The following is a 25,636-nucleotide window of genomic DNA, read 5'->3' as shown; positions in this document are numbered from 1 at the left end:
TCCTACGAGTTTGGAATGGGAAATACCAGCTCTGGTGATGTCACCGTCCCAGCTCATGATGACCTTTGAAGTCGTAAGATTACCAGTTCCCAGTTATAAAGGAATGCACGATGACTTCAAGATCAGAAGATTGAGTGTGCGAATCCCTTCATGGTCGGCTTTCTAGTTTAGCAGTTCCAGAGCTTTCTATATGTTTCAACTTGACAGTAAACATTCTAAATTGGCCCTAGCCCTACTTCCTGTTGCAGTGTTTGCTAACAGCTGACGGGAAATACACTTGAGTCCAAACTGTTCCCTGGCAACATCATCCCGGTGTAGTGTGACAAACTGTTCCCTAGCAACATCATCCCGGTGTAGTGTGAATGCTTGTAGAAATAAGATGATGAAGGTGAACTCACGTAAACTCAGCAGTAGCTCAGCAGAATAAGCAGAGAGTTGATCTTCACTGAGTGCTGGTTCAATCCCTGATTGGAGTTTTCTTGTTAAGACACGTCTGTCTTCCAGAGCAGTATTTGATGGGCTAAATGGAATGGTAAATGGTAAATATGGAAATGGTAAATGGACTGCATTTATATAGCGCTTTTATCCAAAGCGCTTTACAATGTGCCTACATTCACCCATTCACACACCGAGGGCGGCCAGCTGCCACGCAGGGTGCTGGCACAGCCATCGGGAGCAATTCGGGGTTCAGTGTCTTGCCCAAGGACACTTCGACATGCGGACTGGAGGAGCCGGGGATCGAACCACCGACCTTCTGATTAGTGGACGACCCGCTCTACCTCCTGAGCCACAGCCGCCCCTAAATGCACATATAATATACTATACTATAATAATGCAATGACCAAAAACACTTCAATGTGTGGGTAAGTTCTCAGCTGGGTGGGGCATCCTCCTTCATACCCCCCACCTCATAGCTCTCTCGAAGGTCAGGGGGGACACAGTGACCAGGGTTCCTACAAAAGTATGGAATTTGATTTTGGTATTTTCCAGGTCTGGAAAAGTATGGGAAAAGGAAAAGAGTATGGACAAATATTTGTTTCTAGACTATTGTCTAGTGGGACTGTCTGACTATTCATTCTTCTAAATAATAAAATTCAGAATTTAGTCAAAATAAATTGATAATACAAGCAAAATGTTTTATCATGGCATCAGAATGTAACATACATGTTAACAGTTGGATTTTAAAACCATTTAAATGAGTTACATAATAGACAGCTATATTCCCAACCCGGGGAATCAAAATACACTGATTTGACATGCCCCCTCGGCATCATTATTGCCGAGGTAATATGCCGAAGGACCGCCTGCAGGTCGCTTCGCGGTGCCCCCCAGTGGTCTTGACATAACATTCTGAGCTTTAAGTAGGTCAAAATTGCAGTAGGGAGAAGGGGTGGGAGTGGCGCACCCGTTCGAGACCTGGTTCGAATCCCGACGCAAACCATAACCCCAACCAAGTTGCTTTGTTGCCTAAACCTAACTGTTGTTTTACTTACCTTACCTAAACCTAGGGCTGGGCAATAATTCAATACTATAATGTATTTAAGTGGAATCATATTGTGATGATATGAAGATATTTTAATATCATGACACATTTCTGATGTCTGAATTGATGATGAAAAGCACATTTTCCATATCGCCCAGCCCTACATCTCACAACCTCTCTCAACCCTTAACCCTACATTTTTATGAACGAGGTATGTAATGACCAGCACATGACAGACAGACAGCATCAGAAATGATCACATGATTGTATTTGATCACTTAGCCTGATGTATAATTATCCTGGTTGTCATTGGTTTGAGGTGTTTCTTGTTTCAGTGAAGTGTAAGAAATACTTCAAAGATCAGGCTCACATAACACTTCTGGCCTCACTCAACTCTTTCAAATGTGAGAACATCACCTCCGGGACCTTCTCGTGACAAGTTCAAGGTTCAGAAGTACACTGGGAACATTAAATGTGGATTGATGCTTTCCGTAAGCACATTTTTGATCAACAATGTCTTTCTGTAAACAATGTCGGGGAGAGGAGGGGATATGAAGCAACTTCTTGACCAAATGCCTTGAAGATTGACTGGTGTGGTCAAATGAGGAGATGCTTCACTGAGTTATGTGGGATTGATTCAATTGGAACCAACTGAATTCCCCCCAGAAGGTTAAAGGCTAGTCTGTTGCAGCGTTCACGTCAGGTCTGATTTACCGTAAATACGAGCTACTGACTTTCATGTCAGCCTCCAAGTCAAATATGTGGGAATATTTTTGGAGGCTCTGGTATCTGGGAATATCAGCAGATGTTGGCAATCCAAAAAGATAAAATTCTAAAGTAGCAGTAATATTCACACTAATGTGTGGTAGCTCACCTGGTAGCACGCATGCCATGAAGGCTCGGCCCTTCACGCGGCCGACCGGGATTCCAATCCGACCTGCGGTCCTTTGCTGCACGTCATCCCCTCTCTATCTCCCCATCTTTCCTATCTGCCTACTGTCCTATATAAAAGTAAATAAAGGCGAAATGCCCCCCCCCCCAAATATATATATATATATATATGTATATATATATATATATATATAATATATAATATATATAACACTTTACAATAGCGTACACAAATAATGTAGTAGTTACTAGTAAACTAATCATTAACTAATAGTTCATGAGTAGCTAATGAATAATTCACCATTAGTCAATCACTAGTTAATCATAGTTAATGAGTAGGTAGTCATTAGTTAATGATTAGTATCTAAGTTCTTGAGTAGTGTAGCTAATCATTACTTAATGATTATACTAAAACGTCAGCTCGTGAATATAGTAGTTAATCATTAGTTACTGATTAGTCGGTCAGTTCCATGAGTAGAGTAGTTAATCATTCGTTAATGATTAATAAATGTCAGTTCGCGAATATATTAGTTAATCATTAGTTACTGATTAGTCTGTCAATTCCTAAATTGATGGTTAATGATTAGTAGCCTAAATGTGAGTTTGTGAATATATAGAGTAGTTAATCATTAGTTAATGATTAATTAATGAACGAGTAGAGTCCCCCGTTGTTTTATGGTATGTGTTTTAATTTCTAGTTCCTTTTATTGTTTTATTGTTTTTATCGTTGTTTGTTTTAATCTCAAGTTCCGTTTATCCTTTGTCTGATTTGTATTGTTTTATCTGATACTCTTATATTACTATATGTCATGTTCTTAAAGATCAGGGACCATGATGGAAATAAGTGTACACACTTTTCATGTTATCCCTTGGATATATGTCTGCATTATCCATAATAAAATTCATTCATTCATTCATTCAATGATGAATTAATGATTATTTTGTAGGTATATCAAAGCTGTTCACTCCAAAGAGTGATTCATTCATTATTACTTAACACCACTTACCTTTATCGTTCCCCTCTTAAGTGCTGCTCGTGACTATATTTATAACTTTTATAACGTACTCCAGTTTCCGGTTTATAATTCGGGTCTGCAGCAGAGTATAACAAAGGAAATAGCAAGCTGCAACAATAAGTCACGTTAAACCAGACCTTGTACCCACAATTTCTTTTTACAGTGGGGCATTCAAAAATAAGGTGGATATGTTTCACTTTATATTAGGGTACACAAAAAGAGTAACTAATGATCAGGTAATGATTAAGTACTCATAAACTACTCAGTATGATGCACCACTTTACAATAGGGTACACAAAAGAGTAACTTTGTACAGGTAATAATTAATTAATGATGCAGTACTCATAAACTACTGAGTATGATGCACCACTTTACAATAGGGTACACAAAAAGAGTAACTAATGGACAGGTAATAATTAAGTAATGAGTAACTAACAATTAACTATATACGGTACTCACAAACTCACCATTGACTAACCATTAACTAATGAGTAATTACTCTACTAAGGAACTAAGAACTAATCATGAACTAATGATTAACTACTATACTCACAATGTGACCTTAACTAATGATTAACTAATGGTTAACTAATATATTCACAAACTGACATTTATGAATCATTAATGAATGATTAATTAACTACTCTACTCATGGAACTGACCGACTAATCAGTAACTAATGATTAACTACTATATTCACAAGCTGACATTTAGTAATCATTAACTAATGACTACCTACTCATTAACAATTAACTCATTACTGATTAACTAGTGATTGATTAATGACAAATTATTCACTAACTACTCATTAACGAACTATTAGTTAATGATTAGTTTACTAGTAACTACTACATTATTTGTGTACGTTATTGTAAAGTGTTACCATATATATATATTCACACTAATAACAACTCTGCTTACAAAAATCCAGCAATACCTGCTGCCATTCATTTATGAATGATTTTAAATCCTGATTGAAGAATATCTACAATTCATGTCCACATTTCATAATATATTCTTTATTATTCTTTGAAATAGCAAAGAAGTGAAAAAGGCAATGTTATATTAGCCACATACAGTATTGACATTATATCATGCAGATAGTGGATGGTTTGTTCTCTTCTCCTAAAGGTCAAGTGGTCTCAACCTTATGTAACCTGCACAACAATATTTAATATACATTTTATATCCAATCGCTTCACTCAGTTGCTACGTCATCATTTTTGTGTACAATATCACTTTAGAATCGAATAAACGCAGAAAGAGGATAGAAAGAGCCTATAAATAATGTGAAATATTTAAGTTATTTCTTTTAAATCTCTTTATAATCGTTATCTGCAGTTCATCATTCAATATCCCTAAAATATTAAGTTACCTATAATTTATTAAAAAGTACCATAACATGTTATTTTCCAGTATCGGAGAAGGCAACCCCACTTTTCATTTGGTGCATCTCATATTCAAACAAATCTCATTAGAAAGCCATCAGATCACAAAAATCATATCAGGAAAAACAAGCGCTTTGCATTAGAACTGGAATCAGTGGATTAATCAAGGCTTGCAAAGACTAACCTACACAGCAGAAATCACAGTACAATATGATATCTACTAACGCACACAGAAATGTCGTAAAATATCACCTGTTTTACACCTATATACAGAAGGAAGCCACTTCACTGCGCTAGAATTCGATGCATTTATGAAACAATTTGCCGCCTATACAAATATCTACAAGCGTTGGTTTAGTATTCACATGAGAATCATTAGAAATGTATTTATTTGACATCAATCACTGCACGTGGATGAAAAGGTTAACAGAGCTTCTCAAATCAAAAGCAGAACTCCCCGAAATAAACACGAGTGGAAAGGATATTTCTATGCGCTCGTTGTGCGAGGTATTCCGTAAACATACAGAGAAGCGGTGTCAAATAATGAGATTGACTGTTGTCAGAGTTCGTTAGTATGATGTTTGCTGGTTACCCCTGTTATGTGATTTATGACGTCGCGTGAGGCTGTCATGGGAAAGTGGGAGTTGACTTGAGGGGGGTGTAATCTATATGACGTAGCAATAGGCTGCGGCGCTGGCCCTGCCACTCCAAACCTCCAAACAAGGAAGACATGTTGTCTCTCCCGCTCCTGTTCTCTATTGTCTTTATTCCTTTCTTTTCACGTATGGGTGTGAGTGTGTGTGAGATACTTTTCTGTTAGCGTCTAAACTAATGAACGGAAGCTAGTTCTAGCTAGCCTCCACACCCCGGCTTGGGCTGTCCCGTAAAGCTGTCTGCCTCGGGGGCCGGCTGTCTGCGCCCTGCGCCGTATACCGGGTAAGTCAATCTCCCTTTCGCAAACTTTCCACCTGACAGCCTTGCGGTTATTTCGTTCTGCCATGGTGTGTTGCGGGTCCAGTTCACCTAGACACGAGCTTATCTCTTTTTTAGAACCGAACCCGTGACACTGTTCATTTTTCAAGAGAGAAATATCACTGTAATGCTGTTAGATTCGATACGGAATGATGTGAAAACTGAAATACTGTCACAAAGAGTTTGGCGAGTTTGACTTTAGAGACGGAACCAACTGGGCTGTACACAAACTTGCATCCGCTTCCATCCCGCAATGACCCGTGTAACAGCTTTCTTATAAATGCATACTAACATGACTACATTCGGTAGCTATATTACTAAAAGTTGATGATAATACTATATACAGAGTTTGAATGCTTAGAATGTCTATACTGTACTACCAAAATAACTCCAGGCAGACTTCTTCATATTCTATCTACATGCTTTTATCTTTACCTTTATCCAGTAATGTCAATCTCTCTAGCGTTAACGTTAAGTCTGTAAAATATCGGCTTTGTTTCCACTGTCACTAAACGACGATTTCCCCTTCAGTATGTGGAACTGTATAGGGTTGTAACAAATTCCCGATAATATGGAAGAGGATTAGTGCCAACATTTTGAAAATTCAGTCGGAATTCTGACTTTATGGGCTGTGATGTTTGGCTGTGTCCTGATCGCTGCACTAGCGCCTCCTCTGATCGATCGGGCGCCTGTTCGGGGCGGAAGGGAACTGGTGGGAATAGCGTGATCGTGCAACGTGCTGACGCTGAAGCTCCCCGCTGTCGGGTGAAAAGAAGCGGCTGGCAACTGCACATGTAGCGGAGGAAGCGTGTGTGTGTCTACGGCTCTCCCCAGATCAGCAGAGGGGGTGGGGCAGCGACCGGGGCGGCAGGGGGAATTGGCCAATTACAATTGGGGAGAAATTGGGTAGGGGGGGGGGGGGGGTAAAATAAATAATTCTGACTTTATTCTCAGACTTCCGACTTTAAACTCTGATCTCTGACTTTAATCTTTATTTTTCATTTATTCTGTGGCCCCTAATGCTCTTCCATACGATGAGGCTGACTTTTCGGTAACTTCCCCAGAGCAAAGTGCTGTTTGTTGACCTGCCAGCCACATTGACGGGTGGCTTGTGTTTGTTCATAATCAATGTGTACGGCCAGCAGCAGAAGCTGTGAAGCCGTGAAATAACGGAGCGTGTTTCATTGACTAAACTAAAGTGAAACTAAAGACGCAATGATTTTCAACCGTCTCCTGGGCACATTCAGCATGCACACTTTTCAACAAACGCACTGTTCATTCCTGGTTGCCTGTCAAGTCTACAAAGCAAGTCCTACTAAGTGACTTTATCCAGGCTTTGGGCTGTGTGTGGGTTGCCTTTAAAAAAATAAATCCTAATCACTTTTTGATGTCAAAATTTCCTTTTTTTTCTGGCTTTTTCACTGACCACCATCATATAAGGTGACATGTAAAAATGCTAAAGATACCCAAATTTGGATCTAAACAGGCACAAAGAGCTGCTTTTTAACCCTTCATGGCACAGATGTGATCTTCTTACAGCCGGCTGAAAGGGGTCAAGTCAAATCAAATCAGATTGTGTTGTTGTCCCATGTAGACAGCTACACTGTTTGAACAGATCCGATCTGTGCGGCAAAAGACTAAAAGAAAACACATGTTCTCTCCCTGCGCACAGCCAAAACAAACATTGGAAACGCATCCTCAGCCTACTGCTCCTACCGACGAGGTTTCGGGGGCCTCCTGCTCCTACTGACGAGCTTTCCTTCAGAGTTCCTTGGGCTCTCCGTAGTCGTTGTACATGACGGTGAGGGTCTGCTCGTCGCAGGCCTTGCGCACGTCCTGGCCCAGGTCCACCCAGTTCAGCCCGAAGGCCTTGGTGTCGGTGTAACGGCACGACAGGAACTTCAGGGACATCCGCCGCAGGCCGATCTTGGGCTCCTGGAGGAGAGCCTTGCACCAAGCCGAGAGCTCGTCCAGCTGGGAGAGGATGAGGCCGGCCTTCCTGTTGGAACAACCGACACAGAGGATTCAAATTGTGGGAGGGAGTGTGGATTCAGAGACGTTTGAAAAATGCCGAAATGTTGCTATTACTTGGAAAACTAGGAAAACCCACTTTTGTTCAGAAACTAATACAACCCAAATGACAAGGCAGAAGTAATCGATGAGTGACGCATTCCCCCTGTGGGCCAATCAGGAAAAGAGATTTCACCTCGTTTTGACATCATTCTTGGTCTTATCATTGTCGTTTCGAAAATGTCCGACGAAAGCGGTGAGATGCACCGTCCCCCCCAAGTGTAATCAAAGTCCAATCAGTAGCGTAGTGAGATAGCAACAGAGAGGTGACTTCCTTGTGTCATCTTGTAAGTACTGTAGTAGTATAGTAATAGTCTACTTTCCCAAGTGCAGTATTTAGAATTAAAATGGCAATGGCTAAGTGATAAAAGGGTTAGAAAGGTAGAAAAAGGAGTGAGTCTTTTGTAGGCTGAGTAAAAACCAACAAGGTGCTCTTTGGTACAGGGGTGGTGCAGAATGATGATGACAAAAGAAGAAGCAACCAAGGCACTCTTATGGTTTGAAAAAGGTAAAAAGCCTTTATTAGGGGCGGCTTTAGCTCAGGAGGTAGAGCGGGTCGGCCAATGACGCAATTCGATCCCCGCTCCCTCCCAGCTGCTGTCGTTGTGTCCTTGGGCAAGACACTTAACCCCAAATTGCTCCCGATGGTGTGTAGGCACCCTGCGTGGCAGCCTGCCGCCATCGGTGTATGAATGGGTGAATGTAGACTACCTACTGATTGTAAAGCGCTTTGGATAAAAGCGCTATATAAATGCAGGCCATTTACCATTTACCATTTATTATTTTGATTTGATTTGATTATATTAAATGGCTAATGCATAACTGCAACAATTAAAAAAGACAACGCATTGTGGCACACAGGCGTTCATCAGGGTGACTAACCAGAAATGTGACAAAGCAAAGACATATATAAGGTGTGGCAGGAAATGACATGTTCATTACCACAATGGATTGAGCAGACAGGAAAATGGGTGCATTACCATATAAGGAGTGAGCAGGTAACCCCAGCAATGACATCATAGGGTTGAGCCATTCAAAATGGAGGAAGAAAATCAATGAAGAGATATATTCTGTAGAAGGTATGAAATGTGTGGGTTGGTATGTCTTACTATTGATAACAAAATGACTTCTCACAAATTATTGGAGAACAATAATGTCCACTACCATCTTGGCTCTTGTAAATTGGTAACATTTAGAAGCTAATATTATGCTGTGCATGTGCTTTGTCCCACAGCTGTCCCCAGCCAGTAGAGATAGTATGTTATGCTTCCATAACATACTACTAGATTCCACACTCAAATTCAGAGTCGTGTTTTTGCGCATCTGCCACACTTTTCCAAAGTATTCCAGTTCCTCGGAATAATCGCAGAACTTCTGTTCAGACAAAGCGGCCAAGAAATGCGGTGAAGTGCGGAAAACGCCTTTTGGCCAACTATGTGCAGTAAGGTGGAATGTCAGTGCTGATGCACGTCAGCCTTCAGATAGTTTAGACTGTCCACAGCGCGTAAATCACACGGCGGCTCTGCTGTTGTTTTAGAATGACATCACTCTGCGACAGAACCTAAAACCCACCTATCCCCGACCGCTTCCCGTCTGAGCGCGCTCACTGGGCAACTTGCGCCGCCGTTACTGACACATTCCAGCGTCTACCCCAAAGCATACAGTGGTAGCAAAGGGCTTTGGGGTGGGAATGATGAAACTGAACGAGTTGGGAAAAATGAATGAATGAATTGGTCCCGTGGGGCGAAAACAGCCTAATGGATGGTTGTAATGCCAGAGAGAAGGGCTCGTTCCTCAGAACGGGTCGTACTTGTCCGTTGGCCAAACCAGCCCGCAGCAGAAATATCCTCTCCGCTGGTAATATAATGCGCACAGTTCACATAAATCACAGCTCGTAGGGGACGTTTAGTGCCATAAATAACCACTCAAGCCCACTCTATCCCTGTTTGGCCGGTAGCGAAAACCCAACAAGCGATTGTCTCAAGTCAGAAAATGGCAGAAAGAGAAGATTTCATTCATTCCGCAGACAGTTTCTCGGGTTTCTCACTCAGGAGTAGCTAGACTACAAATCCAATGGACTCAATTCAAAGGCAATTCACAGGGAATTAATGAGCGTACTTCATTTTCTTAAACACAGAATGAGCAAAGTTTCCCCCCCCCAGTTATAAATGTCCTTCTAATTCATCGCTACTCGCTAGATTTCCATTTCCCCCGTGCGATTCCAGCACAAAGTCCATCGCCATGCCCTTTCCTTCAGTTGAATTCACAGTAGCCCCGCCCCTGCCTGACAGTGGCCATTTTGTGTCGCTCCTTGTCAGTTTACTTCAGCCTAGGAAGCAAACATGTTTTAGGTGACTCGTGATTCCATGATGTGAATCAGCAAGAGAGAAGTGCAAAATAGATATTTACATGTATCTATCTGAAAACACTGCGGATTAGCACTTTAACCCAGTGATTATCAAATGGGGGTCCGGGGACCCCCAGGGGTCCGTGGCACTTTGCAAGGAAGTCCGCGAAAAGTTTTCAGGAAAATAAAAATAAACCCCCTTTTTTTTTAAGCTTCATAGTTCAACGAAAATATTTTATGCTTTAAATCTAAAATGGTTCATGGATTACATTCTAATCTAACAAATGTATACATTTTAGAAAGTGAGGCACGTTACCGTGGAAACAATTAAAGTCCCTGGAAACCAGAAATATTTCTTTATTATTTAGCATTTTGAGTTCATCACATCACAGGACCCTATGTTAATAAGCCACCAGCCAAATTTGAACGATGATGAACGTCGCAAAGTATATAAATTTAGGTTTGACAGTCTGGCAAAACTCATGAGAAAATCATTATTTTTTAGAGTGTATTTCTCCCGCGGACTGTGTGGGCGTGTCCCGTCTCCAGCAGATTTTCCGAGCGAGAGAGAGCGCGAGACAGAGGGGGGGGGGGGGGGAAACGGAGAAAGAGATCGAATTACACAGCACTCGCGAGTGTGTGTGTGTGTGTGTGTGTGTGTGTGTGTGTGTGTGTGTGTGTGTGTGTGAAAGAGAGAGTAACCTGCGTAACCCGCCTGTGTGTCTCTCGCTCTCTCACTAGTCGAGAGAGAGAGAGAGAGAGAGAGAGAGAGAGAGAGAGAGAGAGAGAGAGAGAGAGAGGAGAGAGAGAGAGAGAGAGAGAGAGAAGCACGACGGCACACAGACGGCACACAGAGTGGGAGGCAGACGGACAGGCGCTGTCACTGGGGGCAGAACGGACAAAAGGAGGGTGGGTGCGGATTGCGCGCGTGTACAAAGGTTATATAGAGCTTATGACGTCATAAGCTCCTGCGTTTTAGCACCTCGCGCACTGCTGTCTTCAATGAGGAAGTACTTTGTAGAATCTTGTAGAAAAGTGGTGATTTTAAGGCTTTGGGTTGAAAGTAATGTATAATAATTTCGGAGGCACAAAATTACTAACATAAGACCCTAAATAACATAGTTAGAACGTTTTTGTGGATTTTGGTTTCCAGGGACTTTAAGCTTAGCCTAAAATCACAAATCAGAATGAGGGGGTCCCCGGTATATTTTCTATATTGTAAGGGGTCCTTGGCTGAAAAACATTTGAGAACCTCTGCTTTACCTCTGCCCTTAGGAGTCTTGGGCTATTTTGGTCATTTATTCATACCAGTGCACTCCTCATATAGTGATGATCACCTTGGGATGGGTCAAATTGATCACTATAAGCGGATGATCATTATAACAAGATTTTTTTCTTTTTCTTTATTTCTCATGCAGATTAACATCTAATAAGTGACATTTGTATATGTATTACATGAATACAGTACATATAAAGTAAAGCAATGTTATTGACTTAAAAAATCCATACAGTAAGTTAGGCCTCCAGCTGTTTCAAACACAGCGGTCTCACATAGACAGAGACGCCACCATCTCTCAGACAGAGATGCCACGATGTCTCCATATACAGACAGACATGCACCGAGTATCACTGCTGTATCTCGTTGGCTCATTTCTGGCAGTTTGTAAGTAAAGAGATAATACAATTACTGTCGTTTTAAATATTGTTTCCATTCTTCGCAGGTGGGACAACAAGGCCCAAAATGAGCGAATTATTTAAACCGCATGAATATAGGAATTATTCGGGACCACGCTTATTTGATCAATATAAGCGGATGATCACTATACAGTAACCATGATCACTATAAGCGGATTGCACTGTACTTTTGATTTTGCCTTTATAAAAAGTGAGAAGTAAAATAATTTTGTGTTTCATTCTCATGTAGAATCCTCTCTGCCCTGCAGAAAGGATAGTGTTTTTCTCTTTGCCCTGCATACCAAAGATGAAGTCACCTAGCAGAGCACAGGACTTGTACTGTATACGTTACTATGTAAGGCCATAAGTTAGAAATAGCATGCTATGTACATGCATACATGTAGGCATATTATGTGTTTGGATAATGCATGATTCCAATACGTTCCATGTGTCCGTTGTGTCCTAACAAGGTAAAAGTTAAGGGTTTGAAGATGCAAGTCGAGGACGTGGGATGAACTATGACAACTTGTTTTGATCAGTGTATAAAACGGAGTTACCAATTGTCCGTTGCCACTTGTTTTGAAAACGGACCCATGCGCATGTAGAATAAAGAACTTCACAGGAGACTCTTGAACCTTTGCTCATTCATTACCCGCAACTGCCACAAGGGTGAATCCTTATTCTTACCCTACAATACCACATTAACATTATGTACCATGCCAATGTTGGGTATCCTTTTTCCCCCCAGCACAACATCACCTATATGACCTGATAATATTGTTTTCACTTTGGCATAACAACATGTATCTGTATCAACATATTGGACCCCACACGCGCGCGCGCGCGCGCGCACACACACACACACACACACACACACACACACACACACACACACACACACACACACACACCATAAAATCGGATTTGGAAAATATATATACAAAAGGTGATTCACCTTATTGTCACTGTGCCATGTTTAACATATATCCTATCATAATATCGTATATGTTCAGTTATTTTTGGCATATAGGGGACGAGCTTCAATACAACATGTTTATATTAACATCATATAGAGATACTTGAGAAGGCAACATCCTGTAATTGCCTGGTCAATAAGGAGGAACAGCACTCTCAGTACGATGCATATTATGATATTGGATTATTTTGGGAATGTGAGTGTATTGGGAACGTCATGTGCATATCGGGACACTCAGCAGGAACAGCAACATCCCCTTGGCACATGCCTGTGTGTGGTAATAGCTTCAGCAGTCACAATATAATGGATCCTCTGCCCTGGAAGCTCCGCAGAGAAAAAAAAATCACTTAATGGAACTTTAATGATGTCAGTCTTCTCCCGACAGTCTGTCTTCACAAGGGGCCTTGTGTCGGTCGTAGCGATGTGCTGCCATGTCATTCATATCATTTTTCTGAAACCTCTTTATGTTCTTAATATTTTGCCACAGATTTGCTGCGGTTTGGGGGGGAAATCTGGATATTTATTTGCTTAAAACAAAGAAAAAAAAAATACGCGGTTTGTTATGCTTTAATTTTTCAGGGAGGCGGAGGGCCACTTCACGGGTCTCCAAATAGCAACGGTTGTCACCATAAATCCTCGTGCATGTAGGCTATAGGAGTGGAAAATGGTTTCCAAGGTACGGAGGCCGTTGGTGAAAAATTGCACTTCTCCGATTTGATCAACTGGAGGAAAGGACCAACTGACTCCAGCCGCTAAAAGCACTCAGTCACTTCAGTACTACTGTATATTGAGTTTGATGGACCCAATCACACAACTACAGTAATTCCCCGAGCTGCTAACGACTCCTGGCAAGGGCCGAGGAGGTCGTTTTACTTTTAACTGTGTAGTACATTCATAACCACGTACTTTTATACTCGTACTCAGGTTGTATCATCAATGGGATACTTTCACTAGAGTACATTTCTAAGCACTCCTGCTTTAACGGCACATGTATTTTTGTCCTTCTCTCGTCTAAAAAAAAACCCTCCAAGAGCAAAGTAAACAGTCTGCCGTGATTATGATTATGATTTCCTGAGAGAAACTCCAACCATAACAATACTTATCGCGAGCCCTCCTCTGATTAGAGAGACTGTCGTAGGGGAAAGAAAAAAAAAATCCCCAAAGTCAAATATTTTTTCAGTTCATCACGGGGCACGGAGTCCAACCAAGGACACGGTCGGGATTGAAATGGTGAGCGTCGAGGATTTTCTCCCCGGGCCAAAAAACATCTAGCGTTTCTAAATCAACAGCCAAGCGGCATGCCTTCGATGATGGGTACTCCCCTGGCGATGACAAGGCCTGGGCCCCGGGAGGAGACGTGTCAGGCTCCGGAGAGACAGACGTTTGGACGAGTCGAGTGTTTTTAGTTGGAAAACGTCACGCGATGTTGCATGAAAAAGGCAACAAAAATGTCCCCGCGGACCATGCCAGACGGTCTCGTCGGTCCGGACCATGCCAGACGGTCTCGTCGTGCGTTTCTAAAAACAGCAGATCTGAATATCCGCCGCCACAAGAAAAGATAAAGCCGCCTTGCTTCATTCAGTTGTTTCGCCGATATTGCTTACTTGGCTGAAATGAGTTGACATTGAGCCGGGGCCAGGCCAGGGGCCGTCCTATCTGTATTTTGACTAGCTAATGAAAATCAAGTTGACAGGGTCCTCATTGTTTGTGACAGACAGACAGGGGAACTCAGGAACTGGAGCCCTTCATAATAAGTCTAGTTGTTTGGGGGGGGGGGGGGGGGGGGGGGGGGGGGATCAGACTGTGTGTGTCTATAAGTGTGTGTACTGTATGCACTACATCCAAGCCTGTCTGCTCTGTTGTTTACGGCTGGCGTTACCACAGACCCCTGCTGTTTAGGTATAGAGGTATATTCTCTCTCTAGAGGCTGGTGTTACCACAGACCCCTGCTGTTTAGGTATAGAGGTATATTCTCTCTCTAGAGGCTGGTGTTACCACAGACCCCTGCTGTTTAGGTATAGAGGTATATTCTCTCTCTAGAGGCTGGTGTTACCACAGACCCCTGCTGTTTAGGTATAGAGGTATATTCTCTCTCTAGAGGCTGGTGTTACCACAGACACCTGGTGTTTAGGTATAGAGGTATATTCTCTCTCTAGAGGCTGGTGTTACCACAGACCCCTGGTGTTTAGGTATAGAGGTATATTCTCTCTCTAGAGGCTGGTGTTACCACAGACCCCTGCTGTTTAGGTATAGAGGTATATTCTCTCTCTAGAGGCTGGCGTTACCACAGACCCCTGCTGTTTAGGTATAGAGGTATATTCTCTCTCTAGAGGCTGGTGTTACCACAGACCCCTGGTGTTTAGGTATAGAGGTATATTCTCTCTCTAGAGGCTGGTGTTACCACAGACCCCTGGTGTTTAGGTATAGAGGTATATTCTCTCTAGAGGCTGGTGTTACCACAGACCCCTGGTGTTTAGGTATAGAGGTATATTCTCTCTAGAGGCCAGTGTTACCACAGACCCCTGGTGTTTAGGTATAGAGGTATATTCTCTCTCTAGAGGCTGGTGTTACCACAGACACCTGGTGTTTAGGTATAGAGGTATATTCTCTCTCTAGAGGCTGGTGTTACCACAGACACCTGGTGTTTAGGTATAGAGGTATATTCTCTCTCTAGAGGCTGGTGTTACCACAGACACCTGGTGTTTAGGTATAGAGGTATATTCTCTCTCTAGAGGCTGGTGTTACCACAGACACCTGGTGTTTAGGTATAGAGGTATATTCTCTCTCTAGAGGCTGGTGTTACCACAGACACCTGGTGTTTAGGTATAGAGGTATATTCTCTCTCTAGAGGCTGGTGTTACCACAGACACCTGGTGTTTAGGTATAGAGGTATATTCTCTCTCTAGAGGCCAGTGTTACCACAGACCCCTGGTGTTTAGGTATAGAGGTATATTCTCTCTCTAGAGGCTGGTGTTACCACAGACACCTGGTGTTTAGGTATAGAGGTATATTCTCTCTCTAGAGGCTGGTGTTACCACAGACCCCTGGTGTTTAGGTATAGAGGTATATTCTCTCTCTAGAGGCTGGTGTTACCACAGACACCTGGTGTTTAGGTATAGAGGTATATTCTCTCTCTAGAGGCTGGTGTTACCACAGACACCTGGTGTTTAGGTATAGAGGTATATTCTCTCTCTAGAGGCTGGTGTTACCACAGACACCTGGTGTTTAGGTATAGAGGTATATTCTCTCTCTAGAGGCCAGTGTTACCACAGACCCCTGGTGTTTAGGTATAGAGGTATATTCTCTCTCTAGAGGCTGGTGTTACCACAGACACCTGGTGTTTGGGTATAGAGGTATATTCTCTCTCTAGAGGCTGGTGTTACCACAGACACCTGGTGTTTAGGTATAGAGGTATATTCTCTCTCTAGAGGCTGGTGTTACCACAGACACCTGGTGTTTAGGTATAGAGGTATATTCTCTCTCTAGAGGCTGGTGTTACCACAGACACCTGGTGTTTAGGTATAGAGGTATATTCTCTCTCTAGAGGCTGGTGTTACCACAGACCCCTGGTGTTTAGGTATAGAGGTATATTCTCTCTCTAGAGGCTGGTGTTACCACAGACACCTGGTGTTTAGGTATAGAGGTATATTCTCTCTCTAGAGGCTGGTGTTACCACAGACACCTGGTGTTTAGGTATAGAGGTATATTCTCTCTCTAGAGGCTGGTGTTACCACAGACCCCTGGTGTTTAGGTATAGAGGTATATTCTCTCTCTAGAGGCTGGTGTTACCACAGACCCCTGGTGTTTAGGTATAGAGGTATATTCTCTCTCTAGAGGCTGGTGTTACCACAGACCCCTGGTGTTTAGGTATAGAGGTATATTCTCTCTCTAGAGGCTGGTGTTACCACAGACACCTGGTGTTTAGGTATAGAGGTATATTCTCTCTCTAGAGGCTGGTGTTACCACAGACACCTGGTGTTTAGGTATAGAGGTATATTCTCTCTCTAGAGGCTGGTGTTACCACAGACACCTGGTGTTTAGGTATAGAGGTATATTCTCTCTCTAGAGGCTGGTGTTACCACAGACACCTGGTGTTTAGGTATAGAGGTATATTCTCTCTCTAGAGGCTGGTGTTACCACAGACCCCTGGTGTTTAGGTATAGAGGTATATTCTCTCTCTAGAGGCTGGTGTTACCACAGACACCTGGTGTTTAGGTATAGAGGTATATTCTCTCTCTAGAGGCTGGTGTTACCACAGACACCTGGTGTTTAGGTATAGAGGTATATTCTCTCTCTAGAGGCTGGTGTTACCACAGACCCCTGGTGTTTAGGTATAGAGGTATATTCTCTCTCTAGAGGCCAGTGTTACCACAGACACCTGGTGTTTAGGTATAGAGGTATATTCTCTCTCTAGAGGCATGCACTGTGTGCATTGTGCTGTACTGATGACTGCACGCAGCGCATACGCCACATGGCAAACGAGGAAGTAACTTCGCTTAGACTCCTGTTAGTTCGCTTACTCTTTGTTTAGGTCTCGGTGTGCGGATTTACTACGAAAATGACCGTTCAACGTAACTTTGGATTATTCTTTCATCATGTGGTGAGTACACGAGTCACACCAACCATGTACATGTAGACTGCCATTGTAGCACTAAGCTATTAGCCGTGAGGGCTCTACCACAGTTTGTTCTGCACGCCGATTGAAAATAAAGCCATGTATGTTCTAGTTTTAATATAGGCAATATGGCAAATGGCCTAAACTAAACTAAATGTTGGCGTATGCCTTTAAGGTTAGGGTTATGGTTCAAAACGGAACACGTCGGGATGCAAACTCACCTCTCTCGCTTGCTCTGTAGCTTGAAAAATTACGAAGTTACCAGTCCACCTTACATGTCAGTGAGCTACCGGTATTTCAATATCAGACTGTCGTAACGTCAAAAGTCCGCTAGAGGTCGCCGCTTCTTCCTGGTTACAGCTCCCCACTCTGGCGTATGCACTGCACGCATGCACTTACTCACACGCCCGCAAGAGCTCACGTTTGTATACATTTGTATACATTTGTGTACACCGGTCGTTTTAACCACCTTGGAAATCGACCAATGTTGTCGTTTTTCTCGTGAGGACGGGCTGATTCAGTCACCTGCTTTCTTCAGTTTCCCATGAGCCTTTTTCACCTCCCACCCAATTCATCCATTGTGTGTCTAAAAGGCAGGAAGTAACACAGGTGCAACCAAAACAGGTGCTGTATTGTGCAAACACAGCGATTCCACTGTGTCTCAATGAGTCTGCTCTGTTGCAGCCCCACTTTAAGTGTTCTGACCTTGATTTAATCCCTGGATTAGGCAGAGAGGAGGGTCAGGTTTACGACTAGAATGAGGATCAAATATTCTCAGGGCCAACTCTTATTATATAGGGATGATTGAGGGCGAAGAACATGTGTGAAGAGCATGTGAATGATCAATTTGGATAGATTAACTGAAGAACTGGATCCCGGTAATTGATTTTAATTTTATTTTCGTGTTAAGGCAGCGACATATCAATATCGTCCAAAACATAACAAGTCAAAAATCAGATTGAACTGATTCACTGTCAATTCAGCCTTTGCGCCTCCGCTGTGAGCCAGTGAATCAAGATCTCGTCTGATGCGTACTGATCTTAGCTGCTTTTGCGAAAGCGGGCCCAACATCAACATTGGACGGCACAAAGTCACAATTATTTCACTTTGCTTTGCTAACATCTGTAGCATTTTGGGCCCGTGACATTAAGACCAACCGTGCTGCCTGCTGCAGTTGTTTCCCCCCCCCAATGGTCAAATAACGTCACGTGGCCGAGGGGCTGGAGGCTGCGCGCTCGGACCATCACAACACTGGAGCTGCAGGTCCCGTTAGCATAGCGTAGCACCACCCGCCACCGCGGGCGCGCGCGCGCTCGCTAACGACCCGGAGTGCACAGCGCCCGCCGCCTGACGTACAGCACAAAGAGCCCTTCCTGACACCAAACCAGATCCATCGGAAAAGCCTAATGTTCATTTAATGACTTGGCCAAACAAAAGCCCTGTTTATACCTCCCTCCCTTGGTCGCCCGCCCTCACCTCGAATGCACTTACTCTACCGGTCGCCCTGTTCGGAGGTGCTTTTATTAACATTAATCATCCCTTCCCTTTAACTAAATTGGGGGGCTGTTAATGTAAGTGTATTTTAATGGAACACTTCAGAAGCAACTCCCTCAATTACATCAACCCTTTCCAGCATGGTCCCGATTAAAAACAACCTTTCATTTATGGTGGGTGGGGAAACCCGCAGACAAAGAGAGAGAGGGAGGGAGAGAGAGAGAGGGAGGGAGGGAGGGAGGGAGAGAGAGAGAGAGGGGGGGGGGGGAGTTAAGGGAGTGCTCGGCTAATCAGTTTCACCTGCTAAAGTGAAACCATGTACCGCCGCCGCCTGCCGTTTATAACTGTATTTTATATTGGACACATGGCTCTGTTTATAAAACATTAAGCTACAATTTTACATTATGGGTACTTATCCTAGGTTTTTTGGGGGGGGGGGGGGGGGGGGTTTGGGGCCCTCTCCTGGTTTGCGCGTTTGCTAAATGGACCCCGGTGATGTCACGGAGGTTAAGCTCACTGCGCTCTCCCCCCCCCCCCCCCCCCAGTCACTTTGAATGAATATCCCCCCTAACTCTAATTCACACAAACAAGCGCTCCCAATCAAAGGCAGCCCCCTCGGATGCTGGGAAGCAGGACATGTGCCCACCCCGGAGAATCAAAACAAAAGTGGGACAGCGCGCGGGCTTTGAACGGGACCGCGCTGCCATGGAGATCTGGCCACTGAAGGATGTGTGTGTGATTGTGCCGGGGAGAGAGAGAGAGAGAGAGAGAGAGGGAGAGAGAGAGAGAGAGAGAAGAAGAAGAAGAAGAAGAAGAAGAAGGGGGAAAAAAGGTGTCTCTGGAACAGCTTAACGCACCAGAAAGAGCTTTGAGGAAAAACGTGTGAAGGAAATACTTTAGCTTGATAGGATTACAACCCCTCTGATTTTGTTAGAATTGAGTGTTTGGGGGGATGGGGGGGGGGTTAAGGAGAGGGGCCGTCCTCTGGGGGGAGGGGGGGGGGGGGGGGGTTTGAGGAGAGGGGCCGTCCTCTGGGGGGAGGGGGGGGGCGGTTTGAGGAGAGGGGCCGTCCTCTTTCAAGGCGCTCAAGTCTTTATCGGAAAAACAGGGTTTTGGATGAGTTGTGCAAAACAGGGTAGCATGAGTCTATGGCGGCAGTGTCAGTGATTTGATCCGTATGCTTGATGGTATGGTAGGTACATTACCACTACAGGTACAGTAGGTGGGGTTTGCGAGGGCCAGCGTTCTACTGAAGCCCTATTTGCACGGGATTAGTTATACAGGGGGAGGATGTAATCACTACTGGAGCATGTCTGTAATTTTAGTCCCATCTGAATCTGACCATGACAGTAATTTTGACTGACTGCACGCGCCCGCCGCCCGGGCCTGTAAAAATCCTCTGTTACCTCATGTAAAATGCCCGGGAAGAAGAACCACAGAAGATAAGATTATACTTTACCGTCCACGTAGGGAAACTTGTCTTGGGGCTCCAAGACAGGAGAAGGAGAGGACCCCTTACTGTATGGTTGTGGTCCATCTGCTTAAAATTTAAGCACTGCAGAGTGCGAGATTGGACCCAAAAGGCTCGGTTCTGTTCGCTCTTGCACCCAAGCGGTATTGATTCAGGGTTCCCGCATTTACTTAAAGTCGAGCTGAACCCACAAATTACTTTTCTTTTCTTTTAGTTCAAATACCTGGGTATGCAGTGCACCTATTTAATAATGTATGCAAAAAAAATCACAACAATCTCGTTTCTTTCGTTTTTCACACTTTTTCACATCAAAAGTTCATTTTTCAAGATTTCATTGAAACAACAGTAACAGTAATGTACAGTTTGCTGACGTCACCTAGTACTATCAAATTTGTACCCCATTTCAACCAATCATATCACGACATGCAGCTGTCAATCAAATCTTCATTTCAGGATAATTTTCTCTTCCAAATGAAGTAGAAAATGGCGCCTAGTGCCTGTCATCTCTGCTCGGCAACACAAAGGCAGCTGGCTGCCTGCGGCTCGCTGAGCTCCACTCAGCCACTAACCTCCCGTCAAAAGGCTCTTCCCGAGGGGAGCGCCACAACACACTGAATCCCACTCGATTTGGAGGCGGAACACGCCAGGATTGGCCAAAGCCCAATCCAGTGCCCAGAATTGTCAAATAAAATAATCGACATGATACTATGACCCGCCTACCTGTCATCTTAGACAAACTATGTTTTCAGTCTGAAATGGACTCGTATACACGTGACGAACGGGTTCAGTTCGACTTTAAACATCAAATTCAAAGACTTTAAGGACTTTTCAAGGACTTTTCAATGACTTTGCGGCCCAATTGTCTCAAATTCAATGGGTCCAACACGGCATAGCTTGAGACACGGATCAAAGTTAATTTCTGTTGCAACACTGAGAATTTCTATAATGAGAACTAGCAGGCTTTACAGAAGCTCACAGACAATCACTTCTCAACCGTGCTGTGTTAACGTTAAGTAAAAAAAACAAAACGAAAGAACTTACATTTCTATTCTTACACATTCAATGAACCATGTCTATTACATTATGTCTCTTTTCAAAAACTTTAAAGGCATTGATTTTTTCTCTCTCTCAAATTCACAAAATGTCAAGGACTTCAAGGTCCTGTGTGAACCCTGATTGATACAAGTCCGTGTTAATTGAAGTTATGTTTGATGAATGGTACATTTTTGGTGTGATAACAATACATAAAGGAGCAGACAGTGCCATCAATGTCGCTTTGGAGACTGATTACAGAGACCTCTTAACTTGTGCAAATTGGTCATTAGTACTGCAGATGTTCTGTATAACAATTCCGTTACGCACATTGTCCCCGTAAAGTAATCCCATCCAAACATGGCTTAATACATCATCATATCATCATCATCATCATATAAAAAGGATTCCGAGTAAGTGGGTTCTGTCTGCGATTTTTGTCCCACGTTTTTGGTCACAACTGATGACATCATCGAGTGCTCGGATGTCACAATGTCTATGACATTATCAGTGATGTCACTCGAGCACTCGATGATGTCATCAGTGATGGTCACTCGAGCAATTGTGATGTCACACAATGTCTCTGACATGCGACGTTGAGCAATTGTGCGCTGAGTGATGTCACTCGAGCACTCCATGATGTGGAGAGAAGAGAGGAGAAGGCTCTTGAGATGGGGTCTTGAGGCGGGAATGAAAGATGTAAGGGATTATGAATTTCTGATTTCTTGGGGGAGGGAGTTCCAGAGCCTGGGAGCTGTCTGAGAGAAGGCTCTGTCCCCAAAACTGCGGAGGTTGGACTAGGACAGAGGTTCTCAGATGTTTTTCAGCCAAGGATCACTAACAAGATAGAAAATATACCGGGGACCCCCTCATTCTGATTTGTGATTTTGGGCTAAGCTTAATTGTTTCCACGGTAACGTGCTTCACTTTTAAATTGATAGGTTTGTTAGATTAGAATGTAATCCATGAACCATTTTAGATTTAAAGCATAAAATATTTCCGTTGAACTATGAAGCTTAAAAACAAAAACAAAAAAAACTTTATTTTTATTTTCCTGAAAACTTTTCGCGGACCCCCTTGCAAAGTGCCACGGACACCTGGGGGTCCCAAGGCTCCCATTTGAGAACCACTGGACTAGGGGGTGGAGAGCAGGTCAGCTTATGTGGATCTGAGGGACCGGGAGGGTTGGTAGGAGGAGAGGAGGCCAGTGAGGTAAGGGGGGGGCAGTTGGTGAAATGCTTTGTAGGTGATGACCAGGATTTTGAACTTGATCCGGGATGAGAGGGAAGCTTCAAGCCACTGAAGTTCTTTTAGGACTGGGCTGATGTGGTGCCAGGGTTTGGTTTGAGTAAGAAGTTATTCGTTCTGGACGAGTTGGAGTCTGTTGATGAGGGTGGTGTTGATGCCGTGGAGGAGTGAGTTGCAATAGTTGAGATGGGATGCTTAAGTCTACACACAATATTCTAATGGATCTTCTTTTTATACTTGTCTTTTGGAATTCTGGAATTCGTCTGACAAAACATCCATAAGGCTAACTCTTTATCATCAATTTGCATTAGAGGGATGCATACAGTATATATGAGTTTTCATTTCATGGACTTGGACACTTCTGACCTACCAACTGAAGAACTTTAAGCGTGTTTAGAGTCTCATAACCTCGATTTGCATAATGTCAATTTCATGCCTCATCGTAGCTGGGATCAAAGCAAAAGGTGATTGTACTAACAATATGAGGCCATTTACACCTGGCGCTAACATGTGTTTTCTGTGATCAGATTGCAATCAGATTGTGTTTTATCACTTGAAATGCCAGGTGTAAACACCCCCAAAACGCATTGAAGAAGGATTGCAATCTGATCGGCCAAACCACCTCCGGAGGTGGTCAGGGATGCATTGTGTACACATTGAGCACAAGTGTAAATGCAATGTGTCCTCTCAATCTGGATACAGCAACTTTATGCGACTTTATTGAACCATTTCTGCCATCAGATTGCAATCAGATTGCAGAAAATGCATGTTAACGCCAGGTGTAAATAGAATCAGGCTGAAGTGATCAAATACAATCTGATTGCAATCTGATGGCAGAAACCACATGTTAACGCCAGGTGTAAATGGCCTCTATTTGGAGGGTGTGCACACGAATGCAACCAAAGTTCAGATTTTTCCATTAACACATTGTCAGAAGTGAGTATGTTTAGTTTCTATCTTGACTTTGATGGTTAGGCCTACTGTGTCCAAATAAAAGTGAAAAAATATCAGATAAAGGCTTTTCATTTCAGGCCTCATTTCAGGCAGTAAAAATGTATTATTCATTTTAATGCCCCCTATTTTTGCTACCCCTCCCCCTATTCAGTGGTACCTGAGATATATATGTGATGGATGAAGAAACAACAAATGGAGCGATGGCTGGAGACCAACCCATAGTTCATCCGAACGCTGACGTTACCTGGGTCCTAGTTCGTCCTCGCACCTCCAGGTGAACTCTCCGAAGCTCTCGTAGCGCTGGTTGTAATGGTAGAGGACGCGGTGCAGCGTGGGAGCCCCCAGGTCCATCAGAGTGTTGTAGGCCGTCTGCTGCTCCTTACCGCTGGTGTAGCCGTTGAACAAGTTATAGATCTTATCGCCTATTTCTGCAGGGGGAAAGACAACCGGAGGTCTGCAACTTAAAACTACACTAAAGCCAGTAAAGTGCACACAGCACACTCATGTTTCCCGACCCGGCCGGTTCCTTTGTATTTCACTCTTACATTTCAATTTGCCACTTAGTGTGTGGAGAAGATTTCCCACCAGTGCCCATACCTGACAATATCATCTTTACCTGACAATATCATCTTTACCTGACAATATCATCTTTACCTGACAATATCATCTTTGGACAAATCTACAGGGTCTCAATTACTCACAAAGTGGGGCTCTTCTCTACAGCAGTCCCGCATTGGGATTTAGGCTGCGGGGTGTCATTTCAAAGGTGAATGTATCCTCTTGAAGTTATTATTTTTTTAATATTTCCCCCCCAAATCTTTTAGAACAAGACAAACGAACAGGCTCAGACACGGGAAAAGAATAAATATATAAATATATTATCAACATTCAATATTACAACGTGGTGCTACTGTACCAGCCGCACAAGGTGCTTATGTGCTTGTAAGAGATGTTGTACATGGGATCCCACACAAGGGGTCCATGAGAAACCAGCCAGGCGAGTCACCCGTTGCTCCCTAACCTCATCGAGGCAGGCTAGAAACAGGTCGCAGATAGTTAACAAAAATTAAGTGAATTGGTCCTCAGGAACCTAAGTCTCTCCATCCGTATAACAGAGGTCATGCCCGTCAACCACAATTGAAAAGAGGGTGAAGAGGAGGACTTCCATTCCTTCAGAATTATTTTTTATTTTTTGCAACAGTTGTCCCCTGTGTCAGAGACTGTTGCACAGCTGTGGGGAAGTTCAGAGAGGACTCCGAGCAGCCGAAGATGACGAGTTCTGCCTCTGTTCTGAAGGGTTATTTTGTCTCTTGAGGTTCATCTTAACCACAGGCTAGCGTGCTAGTGCTTCCAAAAAGGAACAAGCAAACTAGGCTCCAAATACACCGATGAAATCTGTTTGACTACAATCATATTGAATCAAAGCCTCTTTGTTTTTTACGGCCACCTCTTCAAATAGCATGTAAAATCTTGCTGCCCTGCAGCTTTTGGCACCTAGCACTGAGATGATAACTTACCTCCCACCCATATTTCCCCTTTTTATTTATCTGAGCAATATGTCATGAACTGAGCTCTGATTTCTCTTTCATGGCCTCTTAAAAAGACTACACCTATTTTAATGGAGTTTGGCCCATTAGTCACCACCTTACCCAATCCGTGATGAGAGGATTGGCACCAGAATCATCTGCGTGTCTCCGTTACAGACCAGAATAAAAAAACAACACCAACTTTGGTTTAGTGAAAGGTTTTCACCATGCTTTGGATAATGCATATAACGCCTATGTTTACTTACTGTACTGTACGCTAAAGTGATAGCATGTGCACCAGACAGAATTATCTAGCAGAGATTCTCATCACATTCCTGGGTAAGGAGACCGATAGAGACACTGCATGAAATAGGCCACGCCCATCACGGGGGAAATCGCTCCGTTCACTCCCATAGACCAGCATCATTTTCCTTGAATTAAACATAGCTAAAAGCTGTTGTGTGGGGGGCTGCGCACAC

General features: G+C 43.4%; 1 protein-coding gene across 1 annotated transcript in view; it reads right to left on the bottom strand.

The window, feature by feature from the left end:
• Positions 1–7,511: 7,511 nt before the first annotated feature.
• Positions 7,512–25,636, bottom strand: part of astn1 (astrotactin 1) — a gene marked incomplete at both ends in the record, with an annotated part of 525,801 nt that continues 507,676 nt past the window's right edge. Inside the window, 2 exons of the mRNA XM_083653323.1 lie at positions 7,512–7,749; positions 23,876–24,059. Of these exons, the coding sequence (XP_083509449.1) occupies positions 7,512–7,749; positions 23,876–24,059 (422 nt within the window). The remainder of the gene's footprint in view (positions 7,750–23,875; positions 24,060–25,636) is intronic.

This window comes from Poromitra crassiceps, assembly GCF_964638095.1.
Source record: "Poromitra crassiceps genome assembly, chromosome: 17".
NCBI lineage: Eukaryota > Metazoa > Chordata > Actinopteri > Beryciformes > Melamphaidae > Poromitra > Poromitra crassiceps.
The sequence above is the reverse complement of the archived record's forward strand: the minus strand, read 5'-3'. Positions and strand labels throughout refer to the sequence as shown.